The following is a 25,994-nucleotide window of genomic DNA, read 5'->3' on the forward strand; positions in this document are numbered from 1 at the left end:
CATATAAAAACCTCATAACAATAAAATCTGCTTCAAGCATCATTGAATAAAAATGCAGCAAGTGCTTTCGACCTATTTAATGGTCCTTAATTTCAAAATAAACCATCGCGTGTAAATCACGGGACATTTCCGAAGGATGTTATAGGGCCCTGCATAAATACAAGTTTCTCTTCCCTTTACGAAAGATTTCGATAGAGTGAGTTAGAATAAACTGTTTTCAGTGGCAGGAGGGTCGGTAACCAGAGGACCCCGTTAAGGTAATTGCCAAAAGAACCAGAGGTGACATGAGGAGGATATTTTTGACAGCAAGTTGTTGGTAACTTTCAAAGGCAATTGGATAAATACTTGAAGGAAAAAAGTTGTAAGGCTATGGAGAGAGAGCAGGGGGATGGGAGTCATTGGGCAGTTCTTTCAGAGAGCAGGCACAGGAACGATGGGCCAAATGGTCATCTTCTGTGCTCTATTGTTCTGTGAACTTGCGTCAATATTACAGTTTGAACCATGCCATTCATGGAAGCTGGGCTTCAATTAACGGTAGAATTCTGGGCTACAAGTGGGGCAGCACCAAGTTTGCTGTATATCCAGTTGAAGCTGATTCAAATTAAAATTTCTAACCTCAACTTTGGTCAAAGCAGAATGGAACCAGATGGTGCACTAATAAACAGCAGCTAAATATCACTATTTCCATTTTCTTCTCCAGAAAAATATCAATGTTCCTTTATAATTAAATAGAAACAAAATTGTTATCCTCATTTTTTTAAATGGCTCCTTTACTTTAACTGTGGACTCCTTACTATGACCATCAACATATTCCCTGTCACTCCCGGGAAATGTGCATCCCTATAATTGCTACATAACCAGGCTGATGTAACCTCAGTTTTTCCCTATGTCCAGTTGCGTGCGCAATTTGACTGTCACTTCGAACCTGAGACATTCAGTTCTATTTCCACAACTTCTCCCGCTTGATCTTTTCTCCCTATCCCTCCCTGACCTTCTCCCCTGTCGTCATGCTGCCTTTCAACTCCCCTCTCTCGGTTACTCTGTCCTCCCAAATCCCTACCCCGACCTTTCATTACACTTCGACCTTCCTCCTCTCCTGCCGCCGTCGCAGGCTCGACTCGCTCTTAGATAAGCCTGCAGCTTCTCTCTGTGCCTCTCTTGGTATGCTCCGAAGGGCCCACCGTGGCACTCGTCACTGTCTCCTCAGGGGTAGTGTCCCCAACGGTCCCACCCCACTCTCCCACCGACCTTGCCACCCAGCTAGCCCACAGGGGGCTGACCTTCGTCCAACTCATCCCTCTAAGTGCTGACCCTGTGGATGCTGGCAGTGGATCATCCATCACCGACCCTCTCCGCATTTCCCTCCAACAACTGCCTTGCTATCCATGAGTTTATCGTGGATGATTGCATCGACATCTTGGACGTGACGGAAACCTTGGGGCTGAAATTGCCCCTTACTTTAAGGCCTGTTACCGCCGGAAATCAGCGGCCACGCTGCGGAGTGCAATGGCCGCCGATTTTACATGTAATGGCCACATTTAAAAAATTCCGCTCCTGCAGTATCCCGTCAGTGACCCACTCCCCGCCCCACTGCTACTCTGCTGTCTATCAATCCTAAGTGCGTCATAAGCGCGTGCACCCGCTATGGCGAAATTCCGCCGAACAAATCGTGCTCCCACAGCACGGTGCCAAAAGTTGCTGTTTTCTGCCGGTGCAGTGAGGTTGTAAAATGGCGGTGCGGCTCCCATTAATGGGAATACCTACTACCACGGCCGCCATGTTATATATTTTGTCGGCCAACTGCCATGTCGGGGTAACAATTATACCCCCGGGTTCGGCCGGGCCGCCAACAGGAAACCTGCCACCCCCTCTTTGGTGCCAGGCCACTGGTCCGGCCTAAACATTCCCTGGTGGCCCAGTGGACCGAACGTAAACAATCGCGCAGGTTCTCCCCTTTAAGTGAAGGGGAGAGCCGTGGTGATGTGGCACCGTGATGACATCATCAGCGCTACGCTGATGACTGACAGCGGCGGCCATCCCGCCCAACCCCAACGTCCTCCGCTCGAGTGTGCTCACTGCCGCACTTCCGCCCCTGTTATGACCGACTTCCGATCCACCGGGAATAAAAAGCCAAAGGGCAGAATTTCGTTCAAGAGGCCAACGCAACCAACATCATCATCAGAGGCAGTCCCTCGGAATCGAGAAAGACTTGCTTCCACTCTTAAAATGAATCCTTAGGTGGCTGAACAATCCAATATGAGAAACACAGTCCCTGTCACAGGTGGAACAGATAGTCGTTGGGGGAAGGGGTGGGTGGGACTGGTTTGCCGCATGCTATTTCCGCTGCCTGCGCTTGATTTCTGCACGCTCTCTGCGATGAGACGCGAGGTGCTCAGCGCCCTCCCGGATGCACTTCCTCCACAGGGCGGTCTTTGGCCAGGGACTCCCAGGTGTCGGTGGGAACGTTGCACTTTATCAGGGAGGCTTTGTAACGTTTCTTCTGCACACCTTTGGCTTGTTTGCCGTGAAGGAGTTCCGATTAGAGTACTTGCTTTGGGAATCTTGTGTCAGGCATGCGAAAAATGTGGCCTGCCCAGCGGAGCTGATCAAGTGTGGTCAGTGCTTCAATGCTGGGGATGTTTGCCTGGTCGAGGACACTAAAGTTGGTGAGTCAGTCCTCCCAGGGGGTTTGTAGGATCTTGCGGAGACATCATTGGTGGTATTTCTCCAGCGACGTGAGGTGTCTACTGTACAGGGTCCATGTCTCTGACCCATAAAAGAGGGCGAGTTTTACTCCAGCCCTGCAGACCATGAGCTTGGTGGCAGTTTTGAAGGCCTGGTCTTCAAACACTCTTTTCCTCAGGCGTCCGAAGGCTGCACTGGCGCACTAGAGGTGGTGTTGAACCCCGTCGTCAATGTTTGCTCTTGTTGATAAGAAGCTCCCGAGGTATGGGAAATGGTCCATGTTGTCCAGGGCTGTGCCGTGGGTCTTGAGGGGCAGTGCTGTGCAGCGAGGACAGGCTGGTGGAGGAGCTTTGTCTTATGGATGTTTAGCGTAAGGCCCATGCTTTCATAGGCCTCAGTAAATACGTCGACTGTGTCCTCGATTTCAGCTTCTGTATCAGGGCAGATGCAGACATCGTTTGCGTTCTGTCACTCGACGACAGAGGTTGGGGTGGTCTTGGACCTGGACTTGAGACGGCGAAGGTTGAACAGGTTCCCACTGGTTCTGTAGTTTAGTTCACCACCAGCGGGCAGCTTGTTGACTGTGAGGTGGAGCATGACAGTGAGGAAGATTGAAAAGAGGTTTGGGGCGCTGATGCAGCCCCGTTTGACCCTGGTCCGGACGTGGATTGGGTCTGTAATGGATCCGTTGGTAAGGATCATGGCCTGCTTGTCGTCGTGCAGCAGGCGCAGGGTGGTGACGAACATTTGGGGTCACACGAAACTGTGGAGGACGCTGCATAGACCCTCACGGTTGTCAGTGTCAAAGACTTTTGTAAAGACGAAGGAGGCCATGTATAAGGGCTGGCGCTGCTCCCTGCATCTTTCCTGCAACTGTCGTGCTGCAAAAATCATGTCCGTTGTGTCCCGTGTGGAACGAAATCCATGCTGCAACTCCGGACGGAGCCCCTCAGCTACTGGGAGAAGACTGTTGAGGAGGACACTAGCGACTCCTTTCCCAGTGGCTGATAGCAGGGAGATTCCTCTGTACTTGTCCCCTTTTTAAAAGATGGTCACAATCACTGCATCTCTGTGATCTCCCAGCATGCTCTCCTCCCTCCAGGTGCGCGAGATGAGGTCATGCATTCGCACCAACAGTGTCTGTCCGCCATTTTTCAGTGCCTCAGCAGGGATTCCATCCTCTCCCGTAGCCTTGTTGTTTTTAGGCTGTTTTCTATCTTGTGCAGTGTTGAGGTTTTGCCGAGGTGGTGGCGGGTAGCATGCTGTGGGATGGAGTCGAGAACACTTGGGTCAAAGGCAGAGTCTCGGTTGAGGAGATCTTCGAAGTGCTCCTTCCAGCGGGCCCCGACTGCCTCGGTGTCTTTGATGAGTGTTTCCCCGTTCTTGGCCAGCAGTGGGGTGGGGCCTTGGGTATTTGGGCTGTAGGTGGCCTTGACTGCGATGAAGAATCCTCGCACATCATGCTGTATCTGCTGTGCTTTCTCCATCCACCACCTGTTCGTTAGGTCTCGGGTTTTTTGGTGGACCTCACTCTTGAGCCGTTTGTAATACTGCTTTGCTGCTCCCGAGTTGGGTTTTTGTTTAAGGCTCAGAAATGCCCTGCACTTGCGATCTGTCAGATCTTGGATCTCCTGATCATTCTCATCAAACCAGTCCTGGTGTTTCCTGGTTGCGTGATCGAGCGTCTCTTTACAGGCACTGGTTAAGGAGGCCTGGAGGGCAGACCAAGCGTTGTGTGCATTCTGCGTCCTGGGGTCATCAAGGCGCGCGAGGCTAGCTGTGAGTCGCCAACTGTATAGGGCTCTCTTAGCTGGGCAACTAGCACGCCGATAAAAACATGAGGAACAGGGTAGGTGCCCTGTTTCCAGCGGTGGGCAATTTCAGTCTCTTTACGTTTAAATAAAGCCTCCCCACCCGGCTATACCTTCCATCACTTGCCCTGCCCAGACCGCTGTGATGGCGATGTGGTTCTCATCACAAAATCATACCTTGGTCTATCCCCCTACTCCTCCTGCACCTTCTCCTCCTTTGAACATCTCACCTTATTCCACCCCTCTCACCTCTCATTTAAAATTCTCCTTCTCTACCGCCCATCCAAGCACAATAAAAATGTAATGACGGATATATCCTCACTGCTTTCCTCCCTCAGCCTCTGCACCCAGCAACTTCTTATCCTCGGTGATTTCAACCTTCATCTCAATTCATCATGCTGTGTCTCCACTGAGTTCACTACTCTCCTATCCTCCCTTAATCTCTCCCTCCATGTGAACTCCCCAACCTATATACACGATTTCTCCCTTGACCTTGCCATCTCTCGTGGCCTCGCTATTCCTACTGTGTCAATTGCAGATCAGATAATCTCTGACCATTTCCTTGTATCGCCCTCCAACCACACCCCCCTTCCCCCAAACAACGCTACTTTCTTCTACATCTGCCCCTGGAAAACACTCTCTCCCAACTCTCTTACAACTGCACTTATCAACTCCAATCTGTCTAGCCTTTGTCCCTCCATTCACCATGATATTTCTGCAGCCACCGATCTGCTCATCCACACCCTCATCACCACCTTTGTTACCCTACTCTCTATTAAAACAATTATTCTCTCTCACCCTGGCTTTTCCCCCTGGTACAGCCCTCATCTTCATTCCCTCAAGTCCAAGGGGTGCAGATTTCAACGGATGTGTTGGACAACAGGTTTACCATTCACTGCCAGATCTGTCTGGACCATATAAACCATTATCGGGTTTGACTCTTGTCTGCCAATACTGTTCACTATTCCAGGATCAATCTGGAATGCAAAGATAAGCCCCAGTTACTATTCACTACTGCCAATTGTCTTCTTAAACCCCTCCCCCTTATCGCCATCACACTCACCTCCAACAACAAGTGCGGGGAGCTCATCATAGAATCTTAGAAATTTATAGCACGGAAGGAGGCCAATTCAACCCATCATGTCCGTACCAGCCAACAACAACCGATCCGGCTTAATCCCACTTGCCAGCTCTTGGTCCATATCCCTGCAGTTTACAGCACTTCAAATGCACATCCAAGTACTATTTAAATGTGGTGAGAGTTTCTGCCTCTACCACCCTTTCAGTCAGTGAGTTCCAGACCCCCAGAATCTGCTGGGTGAAGAAATTTCCCCTCATATCCCCTCTAAACATTCTACCAATTACATTAAATTAATGGCCCCTGGTTGTTGACCCTCTGCTAAGGGAAATAGGCCCTTTCTATCCACTATATCTAGGCCGCTCATAATTTTATACACCACAATGTGGTCTCCCCTCAGCCCCCTCTGTTCCAAGGAAAACAAACCCAGCCCATCCAATCTGTCCTCATAGCTAAGATTCTCCACTCCCGGCAACATCCTCATAAATCTCCTCTGTACCCTCGCGAGTGCAATTACATCCTTCCTGAAAAATGGTGATCAGAACTGCACGCAGTACTCTAGCTTTGGCCGAACTACAGTTTTATACAGTTCAAGCATAACCCCCTTGCTCTTGTATTCTATGCCCCGGCTAATAAAGGCAAGCATTCCCTATGCCTTCTTAACCAACTTATTAAACTGGCTTGCGCCCTTCAGTGATCTGTGGACATGCACGTCAAGGTCCCATTGTTCCTCTACACTTCTGAGTGTCCTATCATTTAATGTGTATTCCCTATTCTTAGCAGCCCTCCCCAAATGCATTACCTCACTTTTCTCCGCATTAAATTCCATTTGCCACTGTTCTGCCCACCTGACCAGTTGATTGATATCTTCCTGCAGTCTACAGCTTTCTTCCTCATTATCAATCGCACAGCTGATTTTAGTATCATCTGCAAACTTCTTGATCGTACCCCCTGTATTCAAGTCTAGATCATTGATGTATAGCACAAAAAGCAAAGGACCTCGTACTAAGCCCTGCAGATCATCATCATCGGCAGTCCCTCAAAACGAGGATGACTTGCTTCCACGCCAAAAAGGGATGAGTTTCAGTGAAGGAACTAATATTCCAGATGTTAACGGGTGGAAGATGCCTGTGCGTGGATTTTTTAAACGTGTGGTGGCCGTTGCACACCAGCCACAACACGGGCTTGACAGAGCTAGATCTTAGTCCAGTGGCAAGAATTAACCAAGATGACTGGAGGCCTGCTCTGCTGCACAGGCCTAGTGCGCACACATATCGTAGTGTGGGCTGCAGAACATCACTGAAAACACCCATCAACCATTACCCTCTGCTTCCTGCCTTTGAGCCAATTTTGGATCCAACTTGTCACTTTGATTTGGATCCCATGGGCTTTTACTTTCGAGCCCAGTCTGCCACCTTGGACCATATCAAAAGCCTTGCTGAAATCCATACACACTACATCAAACGCACTACCCTCATCGACCCTCCTTGTTACCTCCTCAAAAAATTCAATTAAGTTAGACACGATCTTCCCTAAACAAATCCGTGCTGACTGTCCTTGATTAATCCGTGGTCTTTCTAAATGAAGATTTATCTTGTCCTTCAGAAATTTTTCCCACTGATTTTCCCACCACCGAGGTTAGGCTGACTGGCCTGTAATTGCTCGGACTGTCCCTTTCTCCCTTCTTAAACATAGGTACCACATTAGCAGTCCTCCAGTCCTCTGGCACCACACCTGAAACCAGAAAGGATTGGAAAATATGGTCAAAGCCTCTGCAATTTCTTCTTTTGAGACCAGCTGATCAGCTGCCTCTGCCACTTCCTTTCCTTCCCCTCACCCATCGGGCCAAATTTCCTCTGAGTTTCCCCCCTGCCTTAGACCTGAACTCACATCTCTCCCCAGTTTCTCTCTGATAGCCCCTCTTGACCCCTTCATGCTCATATTGTACATGAGACCCACTTCCTGCTCCTTTGATCCTATTCCCACTAAACTGCTGACCACCCAACTTCCTTTTCTGTCTCCCAGGTTAGCCGACATTGTTAATGATTCTCTCTCTCAGGTACTGTCCCCCTCTCCTTCAAATCTGCTGTCATCACCCATCTCCTCAAAAAAACAACCCTTGAACCCACTGTACTTGCAAGCTACCGTCCCATTTCCAACTTCCCTTTCCTCTCCAAAGTCCTTGAACATGTTGTCACCTCACAAAGCTGTGCCCACCTTTCCCAGAACTCCACGTTTGAATTTCCTCAATCTGGTTACCACCCCAGCCACAGTACTGAAACGGCTCACATCAAAGTCACAAATGACATCCTTTGTGACTATGACAAATGTAAACTATCCCTCCTCGTCCTTCTCGACGTGTCTGCAGCCTTTGACACGGTTGACTACTCCACCCTCCTCCAATGCCTCTCCGTGACCGTCCAGCTGTGTGGGACAGCACTCGTCTGGTTCCATTTTATCTATCTAACCAGAGCCAGAAAATTACCTGTAATGGCTTCTCTTCCCATTCCCACATCATTTCCTCCGGTGTCTAACCTTGGTCCCCTCCTATTTCTCAACTATATGCTGCCCCTTGGTGACATCATCTGAAAACACGGCATCAGTTTCCACATGTACACTGACAACACCCAGCTCTACCTCACCATCACTTCTCTTGACACTTTCATGGTCTTTAAATTGTCAGACTGCTTGTCCGACATCCAGTACTAGATGAGCAGAAATTTTCTCCAATTAAATATTGGGAAGAACTAAGCCATTGTCTTTGGTCCCTGTTGCAAACTACATTCCCGAGCCACCGACTCCATCCCTCTCCCGAGCATTTGTCTCAGCCTGAACCAGACTGTTCACAAGCTAGGTGTCATATTTGACCCTGAAATGAGCTTGCGGCCATAAATCGGCAGCATAAATGAAACTGCCTACTTCCACCTCCGTAACATTGCCCATCTCCATCCCTGCCTCAGCTAATCTGCTGCTGAAACCTTCATCCAAGTCTTTGTCACTTCTAGAGTACACTACTCCAATACACTCCTGGATGGCCTCCTACATTCTACCCTACATAAACTGAGTTCATCAAATACGTGACAATGCTTTGATTTCAAAATTCTCATCCTTGTTTACAAATCCCTCCATGGTCTCGCCCCTCCCTATCTCTGTAATCTCCTTCAGCCTCACTACCCGATGAGATGTCTCCACTCCTCAAATTCAGCCCTCTTGAGCATCCCTGATTATAACTGCTCAACCATTGGTGGCCGTGCCTTCACCTGCCTGGGTCCCAAGCTCTGGAACTCCCTCCCCAAACCTTTCCGCCTCTCTGCCTCTCTTTCCTCCTTCATGACGCTCCTTAAAACCTACCTCTTGACTAAGCTTGTGTCATCTGCCGTAATTTCTTCTTCCGTGGCTCGGTGTCAAATTTATTTGCTTTTTCTTATAACACTCCTGTGAAGCACCTTGGGATATTCTACTACATTAAAGGCACTATATAAATACAAGTTGTTGTTGTTTACCTGAGATCCAGGTATTTCACGGTGGAAGGTTTGTGTGGTTTCGTGAATCAGCTCAATCATTCCAAAAAGATATAATTCATCGTTTTCCAAAAATTGCTGATAATTCACAAGGAGTCCATCCATAAATTGCTTTTTTGCCAACTGTATTTTAGAATTTATCCAATCTGTTCGCATTGCAGAGCTGGTAAATAGCTCTCTTGTTAAACGTCCTAATGAAGAAAGAAGAAACAACTGACATTTATTCAGCATCATTTGTAGAACATAAAGCCCAAGGCATTTTACAGGACAGAAGTGCAGACATCAAGTAGTAAGTAGGAGAGGAAGATTTAGCTAGAACTTGCACTTACATAGTGCCTTTCACATCCTCGGGATGTCCTTACATGACTCAGAGCCAAATAATTACATTTGAAGTGAAATCACTTGTTTTATAAGTAGATGTGGCAGCTAATTTGTGCCAAATAAGGTCTCATAAAAAGGAAATGAACACAAAAGGTAATTCTAAGGACTTTTATAGGTATATAAATAGTAAAAGCTAATAAGAGGAGGGTTGGGGGCATTTAGGGATCCAAAAGGAGACCTACGCATGGAGGCAGAAGGTTATGGCTGAGTTATTAAATGAGTACGGTGCATCTGTCCAAAGAACAAGAAGCTGCCATAGACATAATGAAAGAGGGGGTAGTTGAGATACTGGATGGGGTATAAATTGATTAAGAAGAGGTACTAGAAACATTAGCTGTACTTAAAGTAAATAAGTCACCAGGATCGGATAGGATATGTAAAGTCCTTACTCTACAGCATGAAACCACATGAGGCACATTCCAGGGACAAGGCCACTCTGTGACCTTAACTCTTTATTACAGGACTCCAGAAGTGATGACCCTGCATGGGACCTCCCTTTATATACCTGTGTGATCAGGTAAGGAGTGTCTCCCACATGTTCACCCTCTGTGGTCAAGGTGTACATCTAAGTTGAGTGTTTACAGTAATACAGTGGTGTTACATTGTAGTTACAAACATGACAGGATGCATCCTAAGACACTGAGGGAAGTGAAGGAAGAAATCGCAGAGGTATTAGCCGTAATCTTGCAACCCTCCTTAGAAATGGGGGTGGTGCTCGAGGACTGGAGAATGGCAAATGATAAACCCTTGTTCAAAAAATGATGCAAAGATAAAGCCAGCAATTATAGGTCAGTCAGTTTAACCTTGGTAGTGGGGAAGATTTAAGAAACAATAATCAGGGACAAAATTAACAGTCACTTGGACAAATGTGGATTAATTAAGGAAAGCCCGCATGGATTTGTTGAAGGCAAATCGTGTTTAACCAACTTGATCGAGTTTTTTGATGAGGGAACAGGAATGGTTGATGAGGACAATGTGGTTGATGTGATGTGCACAGATTTCCAAAAGGCATGCACAAAGTGACGACAAACTGATCATCCTCGGTGACTTCAATGCCAGGGTCGGCATGACACAGCCCTCTGGAGAGGCGTGTTTGGCAGAGAGGGGGGTTAGGGAAAGCCAACTCCAGCGGGTACCCTACTCCTGACAAAATGTGTAGAACATGAACTTCTCATCACCAACATCTTGTTCCACTAGAGGGACAAATACAAGGCATCATGGCAACACCCTCGCTTCAACTATGTCAGCATCCAAGCCAGGGATCTCAAAGATGTGCGCATCACCTGCGCCATGACAGGAGCTGATGACTGCTGGATGGATCACCGCCAAATCCGATCCATCATTGACATCAGCATAGCCCCAAAGAGGAGGGGGCAGCAGAAGCAGTGCCGCAAAAAAGTCAATGCCGGGGCACTTAAGGACCCAGCTAAGAGAGTCCTATACAGTAAGTGCCTCACAACTAACCTGGCGTGTCTTAATGACCCTGAGATGCAGAATGTCCACAACACTTGGTCTGCCCTCCAGGCCTCCATAACCAGTGCCTGCAAAGAGACGCTCGGTCACTCAACCAGAAAACACCAGGACTGCTTCGATGAGAATGATCAAGAGATCCAAGAGCGAAATATCCTCCGAGCAAGCATTACCGGTGCCAAACGGGGCGATAATCAATTTTTAGCCCGTAATCTACCGATATCTCGTTGTGGTTTTTTCGGTGATAAAATGAGTTACCTGTCAGGAGAACTCGAACGTCATTTGCATGAGCGTGACACAAAAGTTCAGGGTCATACGCTCTCACGGCTATAACAGTTGTGACCTTAGACCAGTCATAATGCTTCCAATCCTTTCCACCAATATCAAAGACAACAACCTAGTACAAAAATAAAGCTGTTAACTTCCATTTAAAAATATAGATTTTCCCAATCAATACAACTGTCCCCAGGCTACGTGACCAGGGAGGGCTGGTGAACACCTCTATCCTGCAGGTTATATTGGTGCTGCTCTTGTTGCTGCCACACTGCCCACTTAGTAACATTACTCTGGAGTAAATGCTAACCTCATCAGCTGCATCAGTTACAAAGTCATTTGCCACCAATGTTTTGCTTTCAAAGATCCAATAAGTTATATGCAGTTTAATCATGGCCAGGGTCACACTTTACATTGACTGATTAAGTCAAATCCCATTTTTATTACATGGGATTCCAGAATATTTAACAGGTGTTTTGGGGTCAATATTCTGTGCAAACCGCAAACTTTAACCATGGCATTAGGCAGTAGGAGGGAGATCATGTCATTTAAGATACTTTACGTTAAAAAAAAGCACATTTTATTGACGTTGCACATGCTAAAATATCTTTGCCCAGTTCAATAGAGTGTCCTATTTTATACAGGCTGCAACTATACCAACATTAACATTTTAACATAGGAATTATAATACGATACTCTGCATTTCCACCATATTCTAACTTGACCCTTGCACCGATCCACGAGCATCACCTGATCCCGATCCCAACCCACACCCCTCAGCCTTTTCCGGATACTTGGCCAGCGATCCCTCTCCCCGTGACACAGGCTGGAGCTTGACTGGTTCCATCTCTTTCCTGCCCCAGCTCAGCCCGAGCTCACCCAACAAATCCCAGCCCGAGACCCCCAACCCAGCCCAGCCCGAGCCACCCAACCCAGCCCAGCCCGAGCCCCCCAACACAGCCCAGCCCGAGCCCCCCAACACAGCCCAGCCCGAGCCCACCCAACACAGCCCAGCCCGAGCCCCCCAACACAGCCCAGCCCGAGCCCACCCAACACAACCCAGCCCGAGCCCACCCAACACAGCCCAGCCCGAGCCCACCCAACCCAGCCCAGCCCGAGCCCACCCAACCCAGCCCAGCCTGAGCCCACCCAACACAGCCCAGCCCGAGCCCACCCAACACAGCCCAGCCCGAGCCCCCCAACACAGCCCAGCCTGTGCACCCAAGCCCAGCACGTGTATGTTGTACCCAGCCCGTGACTGCCATGCAGCTCAGCACAGCTCGACCCGAGACCCCCAACCCAGCCCAACCTGAGCCCACCAACCCAGCCCAGCCCAAGCCCACCAACTCAACCCAGCTCGAGCCCACCCAACCCAGCCCAGCCCAAACCAGCCAGCGCCCCCAACCTAACCCAGCCAAGTCAGAGTGCCTCCACCCAGCCACACCCCGCCCAAGTGTCCCAAAACAAACTAACCCAGCTAATGCCCCCAACTCAACCCAGTGCAGCCTGTGCCCCCAGCCCAATCCAACTCAGCCCAGCCCGAGCCCCCAAAACAAACCCAACCAGTGCCCTCCATCATAACGCAGCACAGCCTGAGTCCCCAGTACAACACAGCCCGAGCCCCCCATGTCGGTTCCCTAGGAGGAAAGTGCCAGGGGGTGAAGAACGATCCCCGACCCCGGAAAGAACAACCTAAAGAGGAGAATCTCTCAGATCTTCCACAACAGTGCGGGTGAGAGGAACAAAATGAAGAAAGGAAGGAGCTCACATCCCAATGTCCATTCCAAGGGCTGCTGCTCAATACACTTCAACAGACAACTTAAAGTAAAATAACTTTTACACGAGGGAATTTAATGGCCCTCGACACCCACCTCGACTTGGTGCTGAATGTGTGCGGCCACGGGTTGGCACAGAGACGGATTCGAGCATTGACACTCGATACTGGTGTCAGATTCACCGGCGACCCACAGCGCGGCCAGGGCCAGAACCTGCGCCAATGCCAAACTCGAGCGCATCCTCTCTGCCAGAGATGAAAACTTATCAGACACTGTGCGACAATGTATTTATACTGACCGGCATGTGACTGATGACACCTCCTGGATCTCTATCTCTTGGTATGTGTGGTAATAGTGAAATGTTGGCGCAAGCTTCATACTGTCAAATGTAACTTTGTTGGAACGTTCTCTTCTCTCCCTCCCTACCTCTCTTGGGCAAGATTCATCCCTGAACCTGTCTCCCCCACTTCCTCCATAACATAGAAACATAGAAACAAAGAAATCTACAGTGCAGGAGGAGACCATTTCAGCCCATTGTCTCCACACCGGCCAACAAAGAGCCACATGGCTCTCGGTCAGCAGCCCTGAAGGTTACATATAAACCTTTGAACAATGAACAACAGCGGAAAGGTAAAGAGCACCCAGCCCAACCAGTCCACCCCACACAACTGCGACACCCCTTGCCCCGAAACATTCTGTACACCATCCCAACCGGAGCCATGTGATCTCCTGGGAGAGGCAAGACCCAGATAAAAACCCAGGCCAAATGTGGAAAAGAAATCTGGGAAAATTCCTCCCTGACCCATCCAGGCGATCAAAACTAGTCCAGGAGATCACATTGGACATATTCGATTCCCTGCAGTACTTACCATCGTATCTGCACCAGCCAACATGAGGTTCTCCAGTCTAATCCCATTGACCAGCTCCAGGTCCGTAACTCTGCAGGTTACGGCACTTTAAGTGCCCATCCAAGCAACTTTTAAATGTGGTGAGGGTTTCTGCATCCATCACCCTTCCAGGCAGTGAGTTTCAGATCCCCGCAATCCTCTGCGTGAAGAAGTCTCCCCTCAGATCCCCTCTGAACCTTCCACCAACCACCTTAAAACTAATCCCCTCATAATTGATCCCTCCACCAATAAGCCCTCGCTATCCACTCTATCCAGGACCCTCAAAATTATGTACACTTGAATGAAGTCTCCACTTAACCTCCTCCGTTCCAATGAGAACAAACCCAGCCTATCCGATCTATCCTCATAGCTAAGATTCTCCATTCTAGACAGCATCCTAGTAAATCTCCTCTGCACCCTCTCTAGTGCAATCACATTCTTTCTACGGTGACTAGAACTGCACGCAGTACTCCAACTAACATTGGGCAACATTAATCCCTGAACCTGTCTCCACCCACTTCCTCCTTAACATTGAGCAACCTTCATTCCTGAACCGATGTCCCTCACTTTCTCCCCAATATGGGCAACATTCATCCCTGAAACTCTCTCCATTCCCTCCTCTTTCCTCCTTAACTTTAACACCATTCAACCCTGCACCTCTATCCCACATCCCCTCATCCTCCCTGCCTCGACCAATATTCATCACTGAACCCCTATCCTGCACTTATTGTGTGTCTTTACCAACATTTATCTCTGAATCTCTCTCCCACCTTCCGCTCTGTTGAGACCAACATTCGTCTTCGAATCTTTACCCCACTTCCTCCATGTTTTGGTCAACTGTCGCCCTCAAACCTCTCTTCCCACTATTTCCATGTCTTTTTTTTCATTCGTTTCTGGGATGTGGGCGTGTTGGCAAGGCCAGCATTTATTGCCCATCCCTAATTGCCCTTGAGAAGGTTATGGTGAGCCACCTTCTTGAACCGCTGCTTTCTGCGTGGTGAAGGTAGTCCCGTAGTGCTGTTAGAGAGGGAATTCCAGGATTTTGATGGAGGGAAGTTCATTGATGAAGCAGCTGAAGATAATTGGGCCTAGGACACTGCTGTGAGGATCACCTGCGGTGATGTTCTGGGGCTGAGATGATTGGCCTCCGGCAACCACAACCATCTTCCTTTGTGCTAGGTATGGCTCCAGCCAGTGGAAAGCCTTTCCCCTGACTCCCATGCTGCTTCCATTGTTTAGTATACATGTAGTCCTGTGTTGCACCTTCCCCTGGTTGGCAGCTCATTTTTCAGTATCCTGATGCTGCTCCTGGTCTGCTCTTTTAAACTTCTCATTGAATCATTGTTAGTCACCTGGCTTGATGTTAATGGTAGAGTGAGGGATATGCCATGAGGTTACAAATTGTGGTGGAATAAAATTCTCCTGCTGCTCGAATGGCCCACAGCGCCTCACGGATGCCCGGCTTTGAGGTGCTAGATCCATTCTGAATCTCTCCCATTGAGCACGCTGGTAGTGCTGCACTACACGATGGAGGATGCCCTCAGTGTGAAGACAGACCTTCGGCTCTACAAAGACTGTGCGGTGGTCACAGCTACCAATACTGTCATGGACAGATGCAACTGCGACATGTACATTGGAGAGAATGAGGCCAGGTCGGTTTTTCCCCTCATGTCGAGTACATTCTGTGCCCTTGCTACCCTCAGTGCCTCTCTCACGTGGTGTTCAACATGAAGGAGTATTGATTCAGCAGCTGAGGGAGGGAGATAGGTGGTAACCAGGATGAGGTTTCCTTGTCCATGCTTGACCTGAAGCCATGAGACTTCAGGGAGTCAACGTTAAGCACTCCCAGAGCCACTCCCTCCCAACTGTAGACCGCTACTATGACACATTTGGTGGCTCTCTCCTGCCAATGGGACAGGACATACCCAGTGATGGTGATGGAGGAGTCAGGGACATTGGCAGAAAACATGATTCTGTTGGTATGACTATATCAGGCTTTTACCTGACTAGTGTGTGGGACTACCTCTCCCGAGTTTGGGGCAAGTCCCCAGATGTTAGTGCGGAGGACTTTGCAGGGTCGCCTGGGCTGGGTGTGCCGTTGTCTTAGCCGATGCCAGTGCCGAGGTTGATGCTGAGTGGTCCATCTCATTTTATTCTGAGTATTGTTTCTTGTAACTGTTTATTACAACTGAGTGGTGTGCTCAGCCATTTCAGAGGGCAGTTAAGAGTCAACCACATTGCTCTGGGTCTGGAGTCACATGTAGTGCAGACCAGGTAAGGGCAGCAGATTTCCTTCCCTAAAGGACATCAGTGAGAGGATTTTAAGACAACCCGGTACTTTAATGGTCATCATTACTATTACTAGCTTTTTATTGCCGATTTATTTAATTAACTGAATTTAAATTCCACAGCTGCCATGGTGGAATTTGAACTCATGTGTTTGGATCATTTTGCCAACATAATGACAGTGACTGCACTGCAAGACGTTGACCGTGAAATTGCAAACCCCTTTTCACCCCGGGGCGGGCAACGGAAACGGCTTCCCCGGAATTGCCCCCATTATAGCCCTGCACCTCCCGATTAGTCTCGGGACGGGGTGTACACGGTGATGCCATTGCCGTGTGCGCTGACTCCTTATCATCCCACGCCGACCCCTTATTGCCCCAGGCCAACCGCTTTGCGCCCCGCGGGAGGAGAGGCTAGCTTGGGGCGATGCCAACAACAACTTTGCGGGTTGCGATGCTGCTGTACAGGAGCCGACGGGGCGCTGCTTAAAGAGGAGAGCCTTTGCACCGTGACCGCCATGTTTTTCAGTCGTCACAACAATAGCGGTTGTTGGAAAGGCCGGGCTGCCATCATGTAGCCCCACACCCCCCTTTGGGGGCCGGGCCGCTGCCCCAGCTTAAAAAGTCTCTGGTGGCCCAGTGGTACCCACCAAAGGGGCTGCAGAGTTTGCAACGGCCCTTCCCTTTCAAATGAAGGAGTGGGGGGGCTTTGTGGCATGTCAGGGCTACGCGGAGTGACCGTGTAGTGCTGATGTCATCAGCGTGGTGCAGAGATGCACGGCCAGCTACCAGGAGCGCCTCAGACAACACTCCGCTTCTTCTCTGATGCACTTGGGCCCAATTCCCAGAGAGGGGCGGTACTTCCAACCCGGGCGCAAATAGGCCCAGGTTCGTAGGTTACCGTCCCGTTACACTGGCGCGGACATTATCGCCCCCGTTATCTTTGACTGTACAGTGTCTTGAGATGTCCTGAGGGCATGAATCGTACAATAATTGCAAATTCTTCCTTGAATGTATTCGACTTTATTTTAAGAGGCATGGAACCCTTTTTGTATAAGTGGGCTAATATCACAGTTGACTGACAGTCAGAGGAATTCAATACAAATGTGAAGAATTTGTACAATATTATCAATTTAGTGCACAAACAAGATAATTACAGATGATGGAGGCCACTCGGCCCTCCAAAGAAATATATATATATATCTCCCCACCTTTTTTGTATCCAGTTGTTTCTTAAATGATAACAAGAGTTCAGTCCCAGCTACTGGACCTGGGAACTCTTTCCCTATGTTGATCACTCTGTAGACATGAAATTTGGTTTGAAGCACCTCATTTAGGGGCATTAATGGATCTCAAAAGGCTTACCGCCCAGCCACGCAGGTTGTTGTGCCCCGCCGGGAAATGTGGTTCATGTTTACCGGCGGCGCAAAACGCCTCGCCGTCCAAAATCAGTTAGATCATGACGTCAGTTCGCGTGCAACAACCCGCTAGCACACCGCTGGCAAAATGAGGTGTGTCCGTCTCATTTAGCGTCTGCCGCTGCACACGCCAGAGAAACCAGGCAATCCCACGTAAGTTAGGCGATACCTGGAGGCTATTTGAAGGGAGGAGCAACCGGGTTAATTGGAGGTCACAGTGAGTGCAACATTTCAACAGAGCATGGCCCACAACTGAGGAGACCCCATTGACGTTGGGACAGGAGGCCTTACCCCCCCCAGAGGTTTAACGGGAACAACGCTCACACCTTGACATATCAGAGGAGCAGTGTGTCAGAAGGCTGCATTCCGAAAAGAGGTCCTGAAAGAGTTGTGCCATCTTCTGCAGCCTGACCTGCAGCCTGACATCGGCACCAAGACTGCGCTGCCCGTCGCAGTGAAGGCCAGTGTTGCGCTGACCTTCTATGCCTCCGCCTCCTTCCAGGCTGCATCGAGGACATAGGCAACGTCTCTCAATTTGCTGCACATCGCTGCAATAATGCATATTAAAAGGCTTGCCACCCAGCCACGCAGGTTGTTGTGCCCCGCCGGGAAATTTGATTCATGTTTAATGGGCTCTGTTCAGACGGTCAATGCAATTATTAACATTCCCAATGAGCAGGGATAAATAGTATGAGCAGACATATGGGTTTGCCAGGATAGCAAGCTTCCCAATGGTTCAAGGAGCCATTGACTGCACACATGTGGTCTTGCGAGCACCATTCTAGAATGTCGAGGTCTTCCGAAACTGAAAGGCATACCACTCCCTGAATGTGCAGCTGCTGTGTGACCACACGCAGCGCATCCTCGCAGTGAATGCCCGCTATCCTGGCAGCACACAGGATGCATACATCCTGCATGAGTGCACTGTGCCACGAATGTTTCAGCCACCATGGGAAGGATATGGCTGGCTGCTCGGGGACAAAAGATACGACCTTGCCACCTGGCTAATGACCCCTCTCCGCAATCCCACCACCCAACTGGAGCATCGCTAAAGCAGCAGCCATGCGACCGCCCGCAACAGAGTCGAGTAGACAATAGGGGTGCTGAAGCAACAGTTCCGATGCCTGGACCGCTCTGGTGGCAGCCTTCAATACTGCAATCAACAGGTGTCGCTATTCATTGTGGTGTGCTGCATGCTGCACAACTTGACTATAATGAGGTCCCAGGCATTGGCAGTGGGGATTGCAACCCCACCTCAGGAGGAGGACAAAGAGGAAGAGGAGCCTGCCAAGGCTCCGAATGGCCAACTAGACGAGGAGGAGGAGCAGCAGCCACGAAGGAAGCACTGTGGCAATGCTGCCGCTGCAAGGGCCAATCATCAGTGGCTCATAATGTATCGTTTCTCTTCAATGGAGGAAGCTGATGGAAGCAGCTAATATTGACCATGTTATGTGCTGTGATAATGGCTCAGAGAAATTCCACATTAATAGACAATGCAAACGGTCAAATAAACATTTTAATAATTTCATCAAAAGTCTCGCCTGAAACAGCACACCAAGAAAAACACACCAGCAACTAATAAAAAATGTAACAAATGCCCCTTGAAACAGCATAACACACAATCAACTTGAGCAATATGTGTTCAAACGCCCCTGCCATTTGTAATTCCACACCAGCTTCAATGTGCCATATTTGGTCCAGACCCATACACCAATTGCAGGCGTCAAACAACAGCAACAATATATTTACAATGATATTTACAGGATGGAGACATCTGTCCATAGTGGTCAAAATCTTTATTTCCCAACCTTTCCTAATCCCTGCTCCCACACCTACTGCTTCTCCTTAATGGGGCCGCAGTGCCTGCAGCAAGGCTGCTTTAAGGCTGCTGTGTCTCTAAGGCAGACACTACAGACGGCCGAGCAGGATGCCCTGGACCAGCTCTGAGACCGGAAGGGCCGGCAGCGGACTGCACTGCCTCAGTATCGGCGGCAGCAGTCTTGGATGGCTGGGGTGTAGATCGCGGCAGGTGCAAAGGTGGAGTGGCAGTGGTGGGAGCCGGAATGCTGTCATCCTGAGCAAGGACAGCACCTTCCATTTCCAGCAGAGCCTCAGCATCCGGAGCTAGATTGCTGGCCTGCTTCGACACCATCACTTCCCCAGAGAGGATGGAAGCAGTTGGTGTTTGCATGGCATCAATCTGAGACTGACTCACAGATCACTGAGTCTGATACGCTGCAGTCTGAGAGTTGATGCCAGTAACCAGTGACTGCATCACATCACAAAGGCCTTGCGTGGCTTCGACCTGTGATGTGATAGCTACTGCCATGCCAGCCATGGCACGCGGCATCACCTCTGGGATTCCACTGTCACTCATTGAGCCCATCTCCCTCTGGAGCCGGTCAAGGATGGGCTCAATGGGCTGCTGGGAGGCTCGGCCAAAGCTTGAGGCGGCCTCCTCCAACCTCAGAGCAAGTGCATCCATGCTCTGCGGGACGCTTTCCAATGCACCCATAAGCTCACGGTGAATTACCATGGACTCTCTCGACATAGCCTCCAAGTCCATGTCCACATCTGAGTGTCTCCGAGCAGGAGTCATGATCAGAGTCAATCTCCGAGGAGCTTGCCCCAAGATGCCCCTCGCGCTGTGTGTTGCTGCAGGCCACTCGGGCCAGGAGCCTCAGGCTCTTCAAAGCCCAATAATGGCGTGTCTTCCACCGAGGTCACAAAAGTCTTCGACACTGTCAATCGTGAGGGATTAAGAAGCGTCCTCCTCAGATTCGGCTGCCCTCAAAAGTTTGTCACCATTCTCCACCTGCTCCATGACGACATACAAGCCGTGATCCTGACCAGCGGATTCACCACAGACCCAGTCCACATTCTGACTGGGGTCAAGCTAGGCTGTGTCACTGCACCAATGCTCTTCTTGATCTTCCTTGCTGCAATGCTCCATCTCGCCCTCGGCAAGCTCCCCGCTGGAGTGGAGCTAAATTACAGGACAAACGGGAATCTGTTCAACCTCCGCCACCTTCAGGTTAGATCCAAGCTCATCCCATCCTCCATCATCGAACTATAGTACATAGACGCTGCTTGCGTCTGCGCACACTCGGAGGCCGAACTCCAAGCCATCGTCAAAATCTTCACCAAGGCTTACAAGAGCTTGGGCCTTACACTAAACAACCGTAAGACAAAGATCGTCCCAAACTGCCCCCGCCACAGCATTGCCCCCCCCGTTTATAAAAATCCACAATGAGACATTGGACAAAGTGGACCATTTTCCATACCTCGGGAGCCTACTGTGAACAAGGGCAGACATCGACGACGAGGTCCAACACCACCTGAAGTGTGCCAGTGCAACCTTTGGTCACCTGAGGAAGAGAGTATTCGAAGACCAGGACCTCAAACCCGGCACCAAGCTCATGGTCTACAGAGCAGTTGTGATACCCGCCCTCCTATATGGCTCAGAGATATGGACTATGTAAAGCAGGCACCTCAAAACACTGGAGAAGTACCACTTATGCTGATTCTATAAGATGCTGCAAATCCATTGGCATGACATGCGCACCAACGTCAGTGTCCTCGCTCAGGCCAATATCCTCAGCATCGAAGTACTGACCACGCTCGATCAGCCACACTGGACGGGATACATCACCCGCATGCCTGACACAAGACTCCCAAAACAAGTGCTCTACTCGGAGCTCCAACACAGCAAGTGAGCCCCAGGTGGGCAGAGGAAATGCTTCAAGGACACCCTCAAAGCCGCCTTGAAAAAATGTAACATCCACACTGGCACCTGGGAATCCCTGGCCCAAGACCGCCCAAAGTGGAGGAAAAACATCCGGGAAGGCTCTGAACACCTCGAGCCTCTTCGCTGAGAGCAAGCTGAAGCCAAGCGTCGACAGTGGAAGGAGCGCGTGGCAACCCAGGCACCCCACACTCCTGTTCCTTCAACAACCGTCTGCCCCACCTGTGACAGAGACTGTGGGTCCCGCATTGGACTCTTCAGTCACCTGAGAACTCATTTCTAGTGTGGAAGCAAGTCATCCTCGACTCCGACCTCCAAGTCCGCTAAACCACCTAAGGTGACCGAGGCTGGTGTCGCCGCCACTCCTCCCCCACCCGCTTTCGTCGGAACCAGTAGAGGCACGGGCGATGTCAGAAAAAGACCAACACGGCCTCCGGCGGGGGAAAGGGAGTGCGTCCAAGCAGAAGGAAGGTGTGGAGGGAAAAAAACATCTCGAGGCGAGTCACTAAGAAAACTCAAATGACCCCATAACCGCGCTTGCCCCAAACACCAAAATGGTGAACGTGAGCATGAGGTAATCCCGTGACCAACCCCGTGACCGGACCCGCTCCCGCGGAGAATCTACTACCCGCAGTCGGTCTTGGGCCCGAGAAACAAAAACAGAAGAAGGGAGCAGAGGCAGAGGCAGAGGCAAACATAGAAGTCTCCCTGCCTCCGTGTCCATCCAGACTAAAAAGGAGGCGCCATTCCTTGGAAGCGGAAGAGGACCGAGAGGAGGGAGGTCCCTCAATGCAAGAGGAGTTGGCGCGTGGCGCGGGTCCCGCGCTCCCCCCCCACCCCGACACCCCCACCATTACCAAGACGCGCCGTCGGCGGGAGTCGCCCATCCCTCGGGAGGGTGAGACAGCTACTTCTGTCCAGCCCGGACCTCCTGGGGATGGGGAAGAAGCCCTGCCTGTTGTGGGGGACGGGGAGCCGTCCACAGTTACCACCATACCACAACCATTAATCATTGCTGGGTCGGTCGTCCTGTAAGCTGAGGCGGGCGAGGCCGATGAGGCTGAGCATGCCCAGTCGCCCCGACATCTCCCAGGAACTGCTCGACCTGGTGGAAGATTTTAACTGAAATACCCCGCCTGCTGGGTCGGAGGGTGGTGGCGGGGTGGGCGAAGGCCCCCTATCTCCATCTCTGATGTTGGTGCCGGGTGTGCTGGAGAAACAATTCATGGTTTTTCCCTGGAGTCTCTGTACAGCTGAAGAAACAGACTGAAGCTGCTGCACACATGGAGGATCAACGACCCAGGGTTAGAGCCAACAAATTCTGCAATGGAGCCTTGGTGTTCGATGTGGAGAGTCAGAGAGCGGTGCTCGACCCGGCAAGTGGCAGGAGCCGCTCGCCGCAAGCCTTGTGCAGCATGTGGAGGAGGTAGCGCATGATGTCTTGGGCAGCACTGTGGTCCCCAGGACCCACACACAGTACAGGAAGAAGTTTAACAACCTCACCCGGGTGGTCAGGGTGAGTGAATGCTTCTACAAATGCTACGTACCACGATCTGAACCACAGTCTTCACTGTGCAAAGCACCACACCCCCAGCACTCCCCCACCACAATCTCTACCTACCTACATTCACACCTACATCTCACACCTTGCCCACAATGACAGCTATTCAACTACAGCAGGCACATCACCCAAACACATTGCTGCACACTCACTCACACACTTTCCTTGCTCTTGCAGGCCAAGGTGGCCCAAAACAGGACAGAGCAGGAGTGCACAAGCAGGGGACAAGCCGACACCCAACCACTGTCTGCACTGGAGAATAGAGTGCTGCATATTATTGGGCGCCGGGTGGAGGGCGCCTTGGCCAACGGCGACGTAGACCCCCTTGGCGAAACCACGGTACGTTCATCCCTACTCCTTCTTCTCACCCCACAAGTATATCAGACTTTCCAGCTCATCATGCTCTATGCATACAATTCTCCCTTCCTTTACCCGACTCGTGTGAGATTATTATTGCAGACAACGAACAAGCAACTGAGAAGCCTGTCGCTGAGGGCAGCGTAGAGAGCGAGGCGGATCTCACCCACAGGCACCAGCTCAGACACTGTTGTTTAGAGGCCACAGTAGCGAGATCTGCACATGGTGAGGCACCGGGGACGAGTGGGCTACAGTGAGGTCGGGGCAAAGGATAGCTCGGGAGCCAACTCCCCGGAGGGCAGGTTCATGTGTGAGTTGTGCTACACAGGACACAGATGAGGACCCCCATATTGAGGCATTTACAAGAAGTGTGATGGGCATGCACACGGCAATAATAGGTCCAATGGCATGGGTGCATGACAGCCTCTCGGTAATGACCAGGAGTGTGGAGGAGTCCACCTCCAACATTGCAGAAGACTCTGAGCACACCGTGGAGACAATCACTTCCAATCTGCAAAGGATGGTAGACTCCCAGTGAGTCCGTGGTGATCCAGACATGATGCCGCGTGTGATGGGCGATCTGGCAGCTAGCTTCCAGTGCAGCACAGGCGGAAGAGACGCAAATATTAGTGCTGTAATGCAGTCTATGCTTGGTGGCATCCAATCTCAGACTGCTCTCATGCAGTCTCAACTTGATGTCACGCAAGCTCTGACTGCTGCCATCATGGCTGGGTCTACCACCGTCAACCGGGGCTTTCACGGCGTCTCAGCAGGCCATCAATCTGTGCTCCAACAGATTGCTAGGGATGCTGAGGTGCTGCCGCGGGGGAATGGAGTGGGTCAGTGGAACAGGAAGTTGCTGTCCTCTCTCAGGATGATAGCATTTCTGCTTACACCACAGCCACACCGCCATTGCCCCTGTCACTGTCTGTCATCCAGCTACCCCAGACTGCTGCCGCCCCTGCTGAGATGGTGCAGTCTGCAGCCGGACCTTCCTGGCCCAGAGTCGGTCGAGGGTGTCCTGCAAGGTCATCTGAAGTCCCCCGCACGGACACTCAGCAGCGGTCCACCAGCCGTGCTGCAGCTACTGGGCCAACACTTTGTAGGAGCACTAGAGCAGGCAAAGGCACAGTAACGAGCCATTGCACAAGGGTGAATCATTAATATGTTTGTTGTAAATGTGGTCACTGGTTATTAATAAATTAATTTCGGACATGTATTTGCCACGTTTAGACTTAGTCTCTGCAAGCACTTTGCAAATTTTGGTTAATTATTTCCACATTCTTTAGTTAATCATTTCCCCTTTTGGATTTGGTCTCTGGTTAATGGTTTCCTATTCTTCCAGTATTTTATTCATTCACCATTTCACCTTCCCTTGCTTTCCTATGAGCCATCCCCGGATGAATTCGGACACGGGACTCTGGAGCAAAACGCATCCGACCAGACCGCCCCAATAGCGCCGATCACACAACGGAAAACTAACCACCGAGGCAAGGTGACTTTTCCACCCGCAGACAGCAGGCTCCATCCCCACGGTTTTAACAGGTCCGCCTCCATAGGTTTCCGGGACTCGTGCTATGCATCCCGGTGTGCGACCCGCCTGGTTCCTGTACCGCTGGATACACCTTCGTTGTCAGAGGCTGACCTGTGTATTTATCAGTTGGAAATCAGTCTGCCGCTTTACTGCTGTCACTCCTTCCAGCCAAGGCGCGGCCACACATGCTCAGTACTGCCCTGTTCAGCCCCACAAGCCCTTTCACCGACCATTGACATGGATCGGATCCGATGTTCCCTCCCGAAGTTTTCCCCGACATCCTACTCCGGTTATTGCCCGACGGGAGCAGAAGTGTCCTTTCAGCACCTTCCCTTACTCGCTCGGGACCGGTGCACCGATATAGTTAGCGCCAGCGCCGGGGCTTTCCAATGGCGATAATGCTCGAGCGCACCGTTAGTGATATCCGCTGTCGCTAAGGTTTGGAATTTCCTGCCCAAAATGTTTCAACCATTTTATTCAGTAAAAAGAAACCAAAGACTTTAATCACGACGAGGGTATCTTACACCCATGGAGCTTGAATCTCTGTGTTCTGCATCTGTACCATAATTGTTAAGTATATTACATTTCTGTTCTGTCAGGGTCAGTAGAGCACTGTTCTTTATTGGTTGGATGGTTGACAATGTCAGTAAGGGAGTGAAGGGGATGGGAGAGAAGAACTTATGCATGTGGCTCAAGGTCTAAGTAATTCATACTCTTATCTGCTGCCGTCACTGAAGCTTTTCACAAACATTTCATTCATTATGCTAGATACAGAATATACCAGTACACTTTTCATTCAGTATCTAATGCCTTTTTGCATCAATGTGAAACATTTTCAAGTACAGATCAACAAGATATTACATGCTTAGAATGTACAGCATAGAAAGAGGCCGATCGGCCCATCGGGTCCATGTCACTGTCTATGTTCCACATGAGCCTCAACCCACCCATCTTCATCTAACCCTATCATCATATTCATCTATTCTTTCTCCTTCATGCCCTTATCTAGCTTCCCCTTAAATTAATCTGTTATTGGCCTCAACTACTCCTTGTGGTAGGAGTCCCACAGAAGTAGCCGTATAACTCAGATGTCAGGCCAGCAATCTAACTGGCAATGGTACTAAAGACAAGTAACGTGAGACACTGTGTTCCCCTCTTCCCCAGTCCTGGAGGCTGTTCCGCACCAGCTTGAGATCATACCGACTGCACTATC

The 25,994-nt window shown here is 50.2% G+C and overlaps 1 protein-coding gene across 5 annotated transcripts in view; it reads right to left on the reverse strand.

The window, feature by feature from the left end:
* The window catches only part of LOC139268012 (di-N-acetylchitobiase-like), a 36,981-nt gene extending 12,063 nt beyond the window's left edge, over positions 1-24,918 (reverse strand). For 2 of the 5 annotated variants that reach the window (XM_070885979.1, XM_070885976.1), the window contains exons 1-4: positions 24,731-24,918; positions 13,091-13,239; positions 11,205-11,343; positions 9,078-9,286 (exon numbers count right to left, since the gene is read on the reverse strand). In XM_070885979.1, coding sequence (XP_070742080.1) covers positions 9,078-9,286; positions 11,205-11,343; positions 13,091-13,234 — 492 coding nt within the window. In that variant the 5' untranslated portion in view covers positions 13,235-13,239; positions 24,731-24,918. Of the gene's footprint in view, positions 1-5,109; positions 5,474-9,077; positions 9,287-10,940; positions 11,018-11,204; positions 11,344-13,090; positions 13,240-24,730 lie in introns of those variants that run through there. The other 3 variants (XR_011593957.1, XM_070885977.1, XM_070885978.1) reach the window with 3 other exon arrangements.
* Positions 24,919-25,994: the final 1,076 nt, after the last annotated feature.

The sequence above is a fragment of the Pristiophorus japonicus genome, chromosome 8 (genome assembly GCF_044704955.1).
Source record: "Pristiophorus japonicus isolate sPriJap1 chromosome 8, sPriJap1.hap1, whole genome shotgun sequence".
Taxonomy (NCBI): Eukaryota; Metazoa; Chordata; class Chondrichthyes; family Pristiophoridae; genus Pristiophorus; species Pristiophorus japonicus.